Here is a 15,170-nt window from a genome sequence, read left to right as displayed (position 1 = left end):
AGTGATGCCCATTAAGTGTAAGAATAGAATTCAAATTTGCCATGAATGACATAGTAAATGATGTTCCTATGAACTCCATAACTGCTGGAAATGGTATAACTGGCTTAGTTGTGATGTTGCCATGTAATTTAGTGAGGATATTTCTCACACACAAAAATGACAAATGTAGAAAAAAATGGAACTATGAATTGAAATCATGCTGAAACACCATCCTCTCTGAGTTCTAAAATTCAGCTTACCAACTTTGACTTTCAAGCAGAATAAAAGTGACACCTGATGCTTGAGACTTCATTGCAGTTTTCCTAGTAAGGTGGATGAAGGTGTTTTATCATTTTCTTTTTCTGGGATATTTTCAGTTTCTCAACCTAGTCTACAGCCCTGGAATTCTCAGGTCATCTCCCATCCAGTATGAATTGCACTCAGGGTTGTAGGGCTTCTAAGCCAAGACAAAGTCAGCAGATGCTGTCACCTGCTGATAACTGATTTTAAAATCATCATCATCATCATCATCATCATCATCATCATCATCATCATCATCACATTCAACAATGAAAACTTGCTGTGAATTATTTAATAGCCATGGCATTCTCACATTATCAAGATTGTAATATCCCTCTTGCAATAATAGGCAGTGTGATGTATTATATTCATTTTAAGTTATTAATTACATTTGTGTACATGATGAGGTATAAAGCAAACTAATACTTTCTCATTAGCAGTCCGTTTAGTTCATTAGCAAAACTTCCAGCATCTGATTAAAAAGCCAAAATTATGGGGTGCTGTTGGTTCAATAGAGGGACACAGTGGCTCAGTGGCTAAATCGTTGAACTTGTTGATCAGAAAGGTCAGCAGTTCAGCAGTTTGAATCCCTAGCACCGCGAAATGGAGTGAGCTCCCATTACTTGTCCCAGCTTCTGCCAACCTAGCCATTCAAAAGCATGTAAAAATGCAAGAAAAATAGGAACCATCTTTGGTGGGAAGGTAACAGCGTTCCATGCGGCTTCGACATTTAGTCATGCTGGCCACATAACCACGGAGATCTCTTCGGACAGCACTGGCGCTTTAGCTATGAAATGGAGATGAGCACCAGCCCCTAGAATCAGGAACAACTAGCACATATGTGTGAAGAGAACCTTTACCTTATTGGTCCAATGATTAAGTGATTCTTTCTGCAATACTTAGCCTCCCCAAAGTCATTGATGACAATGGACCATATATGTTTCCCTAATTTTTTTTGCAGTTCCCTAAAAATTAATATAATCCTGAATAAAAAGCAAAGGACAGAGAGATAGCAAGAGGTCTAAAGAACATGGGAATTGCATGTAGGAAAGAAAATTGCTTCTCTACCTTTACAAATATTGATACATTATTTTTCATTATTTCTATTCTATTCGAATAATAGACCCATCTCTGAGACATTTGAATATGTAAAGATCATAAATAAGATACTGACCAATTAGCTGAACGTCAATCTCACCTCTTCTTCAAAACCTTACACTTATATATAAACCTCATGTCATTTCAAAATGAGAGTCTATGACTGAAACAAATAATGTTCCTTTCACATTTACAGGTAAATTGTACAGAAGTTTCTAGCCTAGGTGTTAGTTTTGATGTAATAAGTGTGATCTGAATGACTTCAAAATAGACCTTCCATTGTATTCTCAAACAAGCTTCCTCAGTGATCTGCTACTAAACTGGAGAAAAGTATTAAGAAAATTTATATAGTCATCCAACTCACTCATGGTGAGCCCAGATGGCTTACAGAAATAAAACTGCAAATACAAAATACATTAATCTTCATAAACGCACACACACACACACACACACACACACACACACACCAATAACAGTCATAAAAACCCTTCGATGTGATTTATATCACTCCAATGTTCTTTGGCCCTCTGGCAAAACCGTTTTGAAAGAATATCAAGGAAGAGGCCAGTCTTATCTCCACATTCAAGCAGAAGATGTTATGACATTGAAAATTTTCAAATTTTCATTTGCCGTCTTTCAAAAGCTCAGCGCTTCACAAGAGTTTCTAGATTTTACATTTTGGTTAGTGTATTCATTCACTTTAACTTAACCATGCAATGTTAATTGGACACATAGATGTAAAATAAACAGTGGCAGATCAAGTAACACAGAGAGAATTTATATCTGACTATACGATCACAGAAAAGTTGCTTATGAAAATCTTCAGCCGAATTATCAAGCTTTCAGTAATCTGAGTCACATGGTATCAAATAATGAAGACACATGTTTAATCATGCCCAAAATAACTGAACTTTTTAGTAGCAGCTATTTCACTCTTATAGGAAGGTAAATAAGGAAATATATAGAATGTCATTTTGACTAAATTAAGAAAAAAATCAAAACTGAGTAAAGGATGACTAGCTAGAATAAGGAAAAAACACAGGGTAGAAAAATTGGAAAAACATTTTCTAATACTTATTTTTCCCCAACCTATTGACATCATTCAATTCATTGATCACATTATATTATTACAGATTAGTATTGATATGACACAATTTTCCAAATCTCCCCCCATCTTTGGGAATTTGATTTGTAACTTTTCTACCTGATTTTAGAGGCAGTTGAAATTTGCATTCTCACAATTTCATTCTGTGTTTGTAAGCATTTCAGAAAGGGTAACTATAAGTAGTTCTCAATTTACAACAATTCATTTAGTGACTGTTCAAAGTTACAACAGCACTAAAAAAGTGACATGACCATTTTCCACACTTATACCCTTTGTAGCAATACAATGATCATGTGATCAAAATCTTTTGCAAATTTTAGACAAGCAAAATCAATGGGGAAACCAGATTCATTTCATAACTATGTTACTAACTTAACAACTGCAGTGTGTCAAAGTTCAAAGTGCACTTTTGCTGTTGCAACCAATATCACTTCTCAGCTTGCCAAAGAACCAGGGGGGAGGGAAAGGGGAAATGGAATGTAGACTCTAAACATCAAGAAGACAGCTGTGAGAACCAAGGGCACTACGGCAGGTGTTTGTCAGACTTTTTCTCATAACAATACAATGAGACTCAATTGAACAACATGACCTAATCTAATGGGGGAGGGAGAATCTATACTTTAATTATTAATTTGTGCGGGAATTACTTAGATCTGGTTTTGCCCTCATCTGTGCTGAAATGATGTACTCAATAAAGTTTTGCATTAAGAGATTGGATCATTTCGACTGTGCTTATTTTGACTGGGTTCGTCAACTAGAAGGTTGACACAGTTATTAACAACTGTGGCAAGAAAGGTTTGAAAATGAGGTTAAACTCAGTTAACATATGTCTCACTTAACAACAGAAAATTTAGGCTTAATTGTGATCGTAAGTCGAGGACTAGCTGTACTGCGTAACTGAAATTTTCTTTACTCAGCTGCTGCCTTGCTTGGATTAAACACTGATTGGCTGAAGATGTTCTCTGAAATATCTAGACTCTCATAGCTGAAGTTGTTTAAGATCTGTAGATGATGAGCATAATGTGAAGAAATCATGACTAAGTTTTAAAGTACTTTAAGTGTAATGATGATTAGGTGAACTAAAAAGTCTTATATTCAAAATATGTAAACATGACTTAATTGGTTAGCTTTATCGACTTGATCAGGTATTTTCTTATCTCAGTCTTTTAAAATTCTCTTTTCCTGTTTTCTGGCCCTAGAAGTTAACTAACCCAAGTATATCAGTCATCCTATACTGCATACTCATACCTGTAATTGCCAAGATAAACTCCATCTGGATTAAGCATAGGAGCGATTTTGAAGACCAAATGATCCCGTAGTACTTTGGCAATTGGATGTGGGCTCACAAGAAAATCAATGATACCTAGGGGGAAAAGTATATTAATTTTTCTTAATAAACATAAAAATAATGCATGTTTTTCTAATTATATTGAATTACATTGTAATAGTTTACTAGATATCATAAAATCAAAATGACAATTTTCAGTTATTTTTATCAAAGATGTGCAAATTGGGTCTAATTCAATTCAAACATCTGAATGGTTTCAGAAAATCTCTTTTAATTCAGATGCCTGAATCAATTTAGGCTACATTTCCGAATTCAACCTGATTGGATTTAGATTGATCCAGACCATTAAAGTCCAGGTGCATATACATAGTGTCTGAATCCACTTGGAAACATTCAGTTCCATGAACTAATCTGTCAAACTGATTCAATACCACAAATTGATCAAAAAGGTTATGCCTGCCCAATGTTTATACCAATTAAATATAAAACATATTTTCCATACACTTTAACAGTTCATTTCTTACCACTTATGCAAAGTAAGTATTAATTGGTGAAGTTAAGTTCTTCACCAATTAAGTTCTCCATGTCAAAGAGGTAACAAGATGTATTATTATGGGTGGATTTATCTCTCAACCTATCAGGTTGTATCATATCACAGCACCCAGCAAAGTTGCCCAAAGTTGCTCCTTTAATCTTCAACTTGATTATTGAAGCAGTGGTGCCTTCTATTAGACAGCCTCAAAATATTGATGTAGTAGCACTTATATGCTAAATATAATTTTTTTCTTTTCTGCTGCTAATTTTATGACTCTTCTTGATGATTATGTAATGTCATTACTAATTTGTATTGGAGCAATATGGTTTTGCTATTATCTGGAAAAAGTCTACTGTGATGCCTTTAGGATCTGCTGTATTGGTAAATTACTGTAAGAAATTTGTACAGACTTTATAAAATATTTGGGCATACCGGGGGTTGTAACTTTAAATAGATACCTATCACCCTGGCTTAGCTGATAAAGAGTCCAACTCTGTGGCTTAATGGTTAACACATCTGCCTAAGATGCAATACAGCACAGGTTCGAATCCCAATAAGGGTATGGCTAGCTGATGAGAGCTAAATAGCTTGAAATAGATCTATACTAGTCTCCCTTTATTTATTTCTCAGCACAAATACAATTGTAACAAAGGGAACAGTAAAAATATTGGGTTTCTGTCTGGATGGTCTCTAGTGATGAGCCGATGGACAGAGAATGGAAGTAGTGAACTTCCTCCCATATTTGGGCATACCGGGGGTTGTAACTTTATACATATACATATACATATACATATACATATACATATACATATACATATACATATACATATACATATACATATACATATACATATACATATACATATACATATACATATACATATACATATACATATACATATACATATACATATACATATACATATACATATACATACATACACATACACACACACACACACACACACACACACACACATTTATATATATATAAACAGACAACAGTCGGAGCTAAATTAGTCTGGATTGTATGATAGCATATTCAAAGACCCTTTGGCAGAAATATAGCACATGTTGGTGAGAAAAGATTGAAAGCCTCACTCTTGCAAAGCTGACAAATGTGGGCATAATGAGCACAAAATGAGCTACTGGTGTGGCAGGAATAGACTAAACTCCATAACAACCTTTGTGGGCTTGCTGCCTCAGGACCTGGTTTCTTTAATTTTAGCTCAGCATCATGTGACATCGGGCAGTGGTTTGTAAATAATAACTTACATAATACTGTGCTAACTCAACAAACCATGACTGAATTTGACCTATTACTTAACACAACTCATGTGAGACTCAACAAGATGGTTTTTATTTTTTATTTTTTGACATCACACATAGAAAGAATACATCCATGAACACCAATTGGCAGTCAGAAGACATGACAAAAATTCTTTAATTTCACAAGATATAGACAGATTTAAGCATAGTTTCAATTGGGAAAATGTGACAATCTTAGATCAGGCCAAGTCCAAAAGTGCCAGGGAATTTCTAGAGACCTTGCATTCTGACAAATCAGCCATCAATATACACAGAGACATTAACAACATCTATAGACTATGCAAAAGAGGCAATCAACAGCTCAAAAGAGAACAAAAAGATTCCAGCATCTCTCCACCAGTAATCAGCACCTAGATCAGCATAGGTCATCAGACTCCCATGGGGCCACGCAAGGGTAACTTTATAGTGTCTTGAGTCCCAAGCTTGATTGAATCTTGCTGGTGATGTAAGCTCCCCAGGTGCGCGCTGAGCTCTGTTGCTAGATGGGTAGAGGGCTAATCCTATCATGTATTGACTTTTGTGTTGTAGATATGCTGATCCAGCCTTTTTCTTGTAGATAGGTTGGCACCAAAATATCTGCTGGTGGTGGCAGGGAGCTGAAGCTCTGGGTTTATGTCTTAAGAGTTCAATTTCTCTTTTAGGGGAAATATTCTGCCTTTTTAATATTTCCTAAAATATTTCATTCTTCTAAGAGAGGGGTTGGTGCTAACTTCCTACATCTCCTTCTAGGACTAAGAGAAAGTAACTGGCCCAAGATCACTGCTGATGGTAGGCCTAGAAGGCAGAACTAGAACTCACAGTGTCCTAGTTTCTAATCTGGTGTCTTAACCACTATGCCAAACTGATTCTCATACGCTCTCATATTATTTTTACTGCATTTTACAGATGTTTTTCTAACTTTCCTGTTTTGCTAATAACAATGTTTATGGCTGTTTCTCAAAACAAAAAATAGAATTCTCGGAAAAGCCTTTCTTTTACAACAGCCTCATAATTAGTATAGGCAGACTTCAAACTCACCAGATCTATCGTTTTGTTTTTAAATAGAACCCTAACATTCAAACAAAGAATAAGAAAAACTGCTTCACTAAAAAACTGATGCACCAGAATAGGCAGTAAATTGGATATGATGGATTTTGAATTATCTGCACATGCTTAGAGTTCATATCCTATATGATTTTCCCTTATTTGTTTCCACAGTTATAATTTGGGAAGGCAAAGAATATTCTTTTTTTCTTGCTATGCTGAGTAATTTAAAAAAAGGACTAGCTTGATAATATATTGTGTATCATCCAAAATGATATTAGTCCAGCCTAATTGTAAGCCATTTTGAAATACATTATTATTAAATATTTATATATAAAATATTGACCTCAATTAGAACTATATTGATATACTAATATATCCACTGAAATCAGTGGGGTTAAGTTAATACAGCACCTAATGCATATAAACTGTGCAACCAAGAGCCAAAAGCTATAGGATAAAATATTCCAAAGTAAAAAGGAAATCAATTGTAAGAATTGGGAGAAATAGAAATGTTGATGATAGTGATTTTCTAAAAAGAAAAACAGGCCATGCAACAGCTTTTCCTGAAGATGCCATCTTAAAATGCTTGCAACAAACATCAACAGTCAATTATCAAGTCTAAACCAAGATAGATGACTACCTAAAAATCTATATTTTACATGCATACTTCACATAAAATCAGCCAATCAGTAGAATTATTTTAATGTTTTTCTGTCGACCTACCAACCAGTAAGATATACAATATGGATATTTTTGTATGTGTAAAAACTAGAGAAAATTATTGTTTATGGTCAGAAATCAGTGCAAACTAAAATTTATATCTTCTGCAATCAGCAAGAAACATATTTTGTATTTAATTTAGATCTAGGTTAAATATTTGGTGGAAGCCAAGTCCAATTAATATAATTTGCCTAAAGGCAGATAGCTTGATAAAACAGTTGCCATAATTTTTTACTTGATCCTTGTATTAAAATAACAGTTGCTGATAAACAGGAAGACTAATGATGCCAGTTGATGTTATTAGTGGCTAATAATTGCTTAATTTGTCCACTAGTTGACCTATGATACTATATAGGCATTGGACCATGTCGTGGGATTGTAAGAAAACAAGACCAGTATAATGTTACTTCTGAGAGTGACTTCTGGAAATAGAATTACTTGTTGCAATATATTTCTCTTTCACAGATGAGCAGATTAATTGGCCTTCCAATTAGTATGCTATTAAAGAAAATAATTATGTTACCATTATTCCTCTGCCCTGGGTTAAACAGAATGAACCAGTTGATTCAATATGAATAATCTATTTGAGGGAGAGAAGGAAGGAAGGAAGGAAGGAAGGAAGGAAGGAAGGAAGGAAGGAAGGAAGGAAGGAAGGAAGGAAGGAAGGAAGGACATGTGTTCAACCAGAGCCTCAGAATAGAATATAGTTCTGGATATAGACTTTCTGATACTGGGCCAATCTTGGCACAGAACAAGAGTAAGAGAGCTGCTTCAATCACAAATGTTAGCATCCAAATGCATGGGACAAACCCTAACATTCTACTTCAGCCAAGTAAAGATCTATGGCCAGTGTCACACTGACATGTAAAAACTCTCTATACACAACTGTTTTCCCTTCTCATCTCTGTATACCAGGAATATCAAACTCAATTTCATTGAGGGCCGCAGCAGGGTTGTGTTTAACTTCAGGGGGCTGGGGTGAGCATGGCCAGAGTGGGCATGGCCAGCTTAACATCACTCATATCGGGGGCACTTGTGATGGCATGAGCACTCTGTCAGCGAAAACGGGCTCCCGGGCTCCGTTTTCAGCTGCAATGGCTTGCTGCAATCCTCTGCCAGGGAAAACACACCTCACAGGGGCTACTCGCAGTCCTCCTGAGCTCCATTTTTGGCTGTGATGGCCTCCTGAAACCCTCTGCCAGCAAAAATGGAGCCTGGGAGGGTCACGGGAGGCCCTCCCAAGCTCTGTTTTCATTGGCAGAGGCAACACGGGCTGGTCCTTTGCTGTTTCCAGGGCAGCCCTGTAGGCCAGATCTAAGCACCCTGCAGGCCAGATCCACCCCCGGGCCTTGAGTTTGACACCCCTGCTGTATACAAATATATATATTGAAGGGTCCTCCTTTGGATTGAATAAAAAAAATGCACACATCAAAGATGTCAGTGTAACATACAGAATTTAAACTTAGATCAAAATTAGAATAAGCTAATGAGAGTTGAGAAAAGAAAATAAGTGCCAATTTGGACTAATTGTTAAGGTACCGAGCTAGGAACCAAAAGACTGTAAATTCTACTTCTGCCTTAAGCATGAAAACTGGCTGGGTAACTTTCCGGCCAATTACTCTCTCTCTCAGCCCAACCCACCTCATACATATAATGAACTTGGAAAAGAAGAAAGGAAAGGAAAAGAAAAGAAAAGAAAAAGAGAAGAGAGAGAAGAGAAAGAAAGAAAGAAAGAAAGAAAGAAAGAAAGAAAGAAAGAAAGAAAGGAAAGAAGGAAGGAAGGAAGGAAGGAAGGAAGGAAGGAAGAAAGAAAGAAAGAAAGAAAGAAAGAAAGAAAGAAAGAAAAGTTTTCTCTATGAAGTTTTAAAATGCATTTGCCTAGGTTCAGACAGGATTTGTTATAGACAAGTATAAATATAATTTATTATTTTGTGCCTATAAATAATTCTTTCTCTAGAGGACAAATATTGAAAATGGTTCTTATCTTTGTATTAGAAAACAACAATACAAATCAAATAATGATGGAAAAGACAAAGAGCTGAACATTTTAACAAGTTTATGTTTAATAAACTGTTTTGTTAACTACCAGAGGTAATGAAGATTTTAAAACTGTGTTATATTTAGCCATTATATTGGTACCCGTATATCTTAAAGTATGCTTGGAGGAGCATATATTAAGGACAATTCTTAGCTAGATTCCTCTATAGCATTGTTTTTCAAACTTGGCAACTTTAAGATGTAGGGATTTCAAATATCAGAATTCCTCGGCCAACATTTGCTGACTGGAAAATTCTGTTCTGTATTGTGCAAATATATTCTAGGAGACATAAACATAAATTCATAACACACATAATCAACTCTGAATCAAGTCTCTCCTATATCAACCTTTCTTATTCACACTGAAATAAGTTACAAATAACTTAAACATGTATTATTGGTTGTGCATTATTTCACATCACAGCATTTCTACCTAAACAGTAGGATTACTTTGTCAACCTCGCAATAATACTGACACTGGCGGAAACTGAAAATATACACCAATGTAACCCATTAGCACTAACAGAGAAGAAAAAAATTCAGAGACATTCACAGTGAGAAGACTGGCAAATTTCATAAGCCAAGAATCTGATATGACAAAGAAGAAATGGATATAGTTAGATGGTGGCAAAATGAATACTCTTTGCATTCTGTTCTCTTTATAAAGATTTAATTTATATCACATATATTACCATAGTTGCTATTGTTTATTCAGACAATAGTCCTGTATGAATTGTTGCTATTTTCTTTCCTCACATGCATTTCAAGTTTGTCCTTGATGTTTATTTATACCACTAAAACAATGGAGGGGCTGCGTAAATGGCTTTCCTCTAGCTATCCTTTGTTGATCTCTGCACAAGTCTCTCTCAATCTGCTCATGTCAAACTTCTCTGATTTTACTATTCTCTTCCCAGTGTGAATGTCTCTTTATAATGCCTACACAGCCTCTCTTTCTAGTGCCCCACCAAGCCATCACGCGTAACCTTCCATAAATGTTTCCCCATTGCATTTAAACTGTGAGTTGTGTGGAATTGCTTTTGTTCTCCTATTTATGCTTTAACTATCATCTCTTTAGTCTTTTGTCTTCCTCCCATGTATATTTCCCAGAGCAGAGTCCACAAGCTTATTTCCTATAAAGCATCATAGAAACCGGCAAGCCTACTACTAATTAAATATTCAATGTGTGCAGATTTATTCTGGAAAGTTGTATGAATTTACAACTATGAAATGGTTTACTTTCACCTTAATTATTTGCAAAGCACACTTTAGTACTGAAGACATATATATATATGCATAATACCAGGATTAAACACATTTCACCCAAACAATCTTTTTTTTCAAATGCAAATAAGCATAGGGCTGTCCACTCAAATAACTCAATAAAGCTCTTTGCTGAAGTATTGCTGGTACTCATTCAAAACGAATGTTGATAAATGAGCCGTATTGCCTTGTATAATGAATATTGACAAGTTCAAGCGTTATGCTATCATGGGAATTTTCTCTTGAAAGGATGATTACCTAAAAGAATCCATAATGAACAGTCAATATGAATGCTGACACTGCTTATTTCTGGGTTGAGAGCGGGGGAGGAAGCTGCCATCAAAATTGTATTTCAAATTATAGTTGAAACAATAGAGGTATAAATAAAAAAATCAGGAGGAGAATTTATAAAAGCAGGTAGAACAGAAGCTGAAAAACAATGTCAGTGTTTAATGTATAATTCTATAATGTCTATTCAGAAATATGTCTTTTTGAGTTCACTCCAACCTTAAGTATATTATGCATGGCAATCAAATAATCTTTCAGAAAGTTTCTTTACTTATCAAAGAAAGCACTATTCTTTAACACTGTGATGGATGCATTGTATTACACTCCTTCAGCTAGCAGGTTGTAACTAGTATACAGGAACAGGTATTTACTTTTGGACTGCCATTTTCCTAGAGAGGGCGCTATTGCTTCAGTCTTTTTTAATTGCCATATATCTAAGTTGAATTCCATGGGTGAAATGAATGGGCCATTCCTCATCCTTTCCCCTTCTGGCAGTGACGTGCGGTGAAGATTATGGTTGGTGAGGCAAGAGCGCGGCAGCAGCAAGAAGCAATGTCCCTACCGCTGTGTCCAACAGGCCAGGCATCTTGTGTTTATGTCCGCAGCGAGAACGTCCCTGGCGCTGCCGCGCTCTGCCGCCTCACCCCCCCACCTCCGCCCCCACCACTGTGTCCAACAGGCCAGGTATCTCACATTTATGGTGGACATAAATGCGAGACACCTGGCCTGTCGGACACAGCCGCGGGGACGGAGGAGGCGGGGGGGGCGAGGAGGCAGCTGGCAAAGAAAGGGGAGAGGAGGAGGAGGAAAGGGAGAGGGGAGCAGGATGGGGCTCCCAGTGGGGGGGGAGAGGGCTCTCAAATTGAGAGAGAGTTTGTTTGAGTGAAGTGAAGAAAGAAACATACGTGCGCATACACACACACACAAAAATTACTCACAATAAAAAATTACAAATTAAATTACAATAATTTTGAATTCCCCCCCTCCCTCTGTCCGATCCACATACCTTTTCCAGCTGTGGATTTCAACTCTCCTCTTGTCCACCCGCCATGATGAAAATGTAAAAAATTAAATAAAAAGGCAACTTAGGCACGATTTGCTGCTCCCAGATCAGGAGGCAGAGAACCACGTGCCTCCTTTGCATAAGGAATTTTTCGCCTTTTAACCCTTGCTTAACTCTGAGCAAGGGTTAAAAGGTGAAAAATTCCTTATGCAAATGAGGCACGTAGTTATCTCGCCTCCCCCTGCAGTTAGCACTAAGCAGACTCAGAGTCATCTACTGTGACTCTGGAATCTGGCAGCAACTACCTTAGTCTTTTTCCTTTTAATTATTATTTTCTTTTCCTCATGACACTAGTGAGGTCCCACCTCCCCTGCCTCCCCTGACTGCACATCCCTGCCTTCTGGATATGTTCAACCAATTTAGTATCCTTTAGAATTCCCACCAGCATGGGGATTGATGTACAAGATATCCAATCAGGGATAGATTATGCTAATTATGAAGAAAAAAGCTTTAAGAATGAATAAAAACACTTCGGAAGAAATGAAGCTCTACTAGAAAAAGGGGGAATGTAAATTCAAGCCCTTCAGAAACTCCAAGACACATCAAAGAGTTTCTTCACAGTGTTTTGGTTTTCTGATGCCATAGAACTTGTTTGTGTGTGAAAGAAGAGAAACAAAGACCTACATAATTTGCCTGATTGTAACACAAATACCTTGTGTTTTAAGTGTACAAACACAGATGTATCCAAATACCTTGAAATCGTAAGAAAGGCTAAAAATATTTCATGAGAAGAGTACACTCCTCTGGTTACAAGAGAATCCCTTATGCCAGCAAGCTCGAAATTTTGGGCTTGGACAACCTGGAACTATACTACCTATGGTCTGACCTAAGCATAGGACAAAATATTGTCTGCTACAATGTCCTACCTGTCAACAACTATTTCAGCTTCAACCTCAATAATACTGGGGCAAACAATAGATACAAACTCAAGGTAAATCGCTCCAAACTCGATTGCAAAAAATACAACTTCAGCAACAGAGGGGTCAAGACCTAGAATGCTCTACCTGACTCTGTTGTTACATCCTCAAACCCCACAGCTTCAGCCTTAAACTGTGTACCATGGGCCTCACCCGATTCCTAAGAGGTCTGTAAAGGGGGCATGCATAAGTGTACCAGCGTGCCTACAGTCCCTGTCCTACTGTCCCCATTTATTTGTACTCATCTCCTTTATTCATGTCCATGTTTATACTTATATCTATTATATTGTACATGTTTGACAAAGTAAATAGATAAATAAAATTAAATAAATTCCTTTAATCAATTAATAAAATAAATTGGAATCAATTGGGAATACATGTACACTTTAAAAAGTCATTGTCTTTAGTACAAGTATGTAGAGTACGTAATTGAGACTCTGTTTAATAAACATTTCTCCCTTCTCTATTAAGGAGGACTGAATCTCACTTTTAACAATGGTATGTTTGTACACATATGAGAACTAATTATTTTGATTTAATGGAAAATTGGGATTATTTCAATTTTTTTTATTTAATAAAGCTTATGTGACAATAAGTTCCCAGAGGCTCTAAGCAACTTACAAAATTCCACAGTGTAGGGTTAAAAGTATTTTGTTATAGAAAACATTTAATCAAAGAACTATGACAGTGGTGCCTATGAAGGAAAACAAAACCTTACTTTCCCAGATCCAAGTTTTTACAGCTTTTCAGAAGCAAAACAAGGTAGCAGAGGGCAATATACGGTATATGTATATAAGTGAGCAGTTCCATAAAAGGAGTCCATAAGTGAAATGCATACTCCCAGAGTCCCTGTACGTGACATTATCCCAAAGATGAGACCCTCAGCAAATCCCCTCTTTTTGATCTCACTGAACAAACCTGAATAATTAATCAATTAAAATTCATGCAATTAACTGGCTACAATATAGACACATACAAACCCATTACACACTTCCTTTCAAGTTAAGTTAAACAACATTATGCAGAGAGCAGAAAAGAAGCAAGAAAATGAAGGAAATTACAGAAATTATATATCTGCATGAGATATGAAAGAGAAAAGGATTTTGTATTTAAAACTAGATACACCAATCACATTCACTATACCTGTCTATGTTTTACTGTCATTAAATACTCCCTTGATTCCACATTCCACATTTGCTTCTTTAAAGTTCTCATTTCTTTTCTTTTTTCAGCATATCATCAACTGTGTCCAGCTACAGCTTCCTTGTTCTCCCCTCTCTTATCAATACATTAACCCTTCCTTCAAATCTTGGTTTTTCCATTTAATAGCAATAGCAATAGCAGTTAGACTTATATACCGCTTCATAGGGCTTTCAGCCCTCTCTAAGCGGTTTACAGAGTCAGCATATCGCCCCCACAGTCTGGGTCCTCATTTTACCCACCTCGGAAGGATGGAAGGCTGAGTCAACCCTGAGCCGGTGAGATTTGAACAGCTGAACTGCAGATAACAGTCAGCTGAAGTGGCTGCAGTACAGCACTCTAACCACTGCGCCACCTCTGCTCTAATCCTCATTCATCCTCCCAGACCACTTCAATGTAATTCTGAACATTCACTTTTATATTCAGTTCACTTTCATTTGCTTCCCTTTGATGAAGGGTCCTGACTAGCAGCCACATTTCTAACTTGATATTTCTTACAGCAGGTAACTTTTACATCATTGGGGCAGGTGGAAGTCAATCTACCAGAGACCAGTGTAACAGAAAACTTCTTTTAAGCTGACAGGTAAGAATAAGAAAAGAGTTATCTTCCTACAAAAGTAAAGGAGACAGACAAGATAATTACAAATGACAGGATGGATGATAGTCAGTCAAGGACATATCAAGAAGCAAAGACAGATCATGTGCTTCATGATCTATATTTTACTGATGTCTTTTCTTGAACCTAATAAACGTTTCCCAAATATAAATACATAGTAACTAAAGACTTATTATAAAGTATGATGCAACTTAAAAGTTTCCACGAGTAAGTCAGTATTTTAATGATATTGTTTAAAACAATGTTAAGATGCTTCCCCAGTCCTTCCTTATTTTTCCCCAAAATATTGCTGTGTTATTTTGTTACAAACAGATATCCACGTATGAAGTATAAAACATCAGTTGTGAGAAGGACACATATATACTTGTAGGGCCTATCAGATGCTTCTGGGCAATTAACAAGAAAGGTT

At 36.5% G+C, this 15,170-nt stretch overlaps 1 protein-coding gene across 2 annotated transcripts in view; it reads right to left on the bottom strand.

The window, feature by feature from the left end:
- The window catches only part of BEND5 (BEN domain containing 5), a 1,240,338-nt gene that overhangs the window by 265,010 nt on the left and 960,158 nt on the right, over nucleotides 1-15,170 (bottom strand). For both annotated transcript variants that reach the window (XM_087719697.1, XM_014070495.2), the window contains one exon: nucleotides 3,731-3,845. In XM_087719697.1, the coding sequence (XP_087575823.1) occupies nucleotides 3,731-3,845 (115 nt within the window). The remainder of the gene's footprint in view (nucleotides 1-3,730; nucleotides 3,846-15,170) is intronic.

Source organism: Thamnophis sirtalis, unplaced genomic scaffold (genome assembly GCF_051295495.1).
Source record: "Thamnophis sirtalis isolate CommonGarterSnake01/CBP01778 unplaced genomic scaffold, rThaSir2_p1.2 scaffold_7, whole genome shotgun sequence".
Taxonomy (NCBI): Eukaryota; Metazoa; Chordata; class Lepidosauria; order Squamata; family Natricidae; genus Thamnophis; species Thamnophis sirtalis.
Note: the sequence above shows the minus strand (reverse complement) of the source record. Positions and strands in the feature narration are given on the sequence as shown.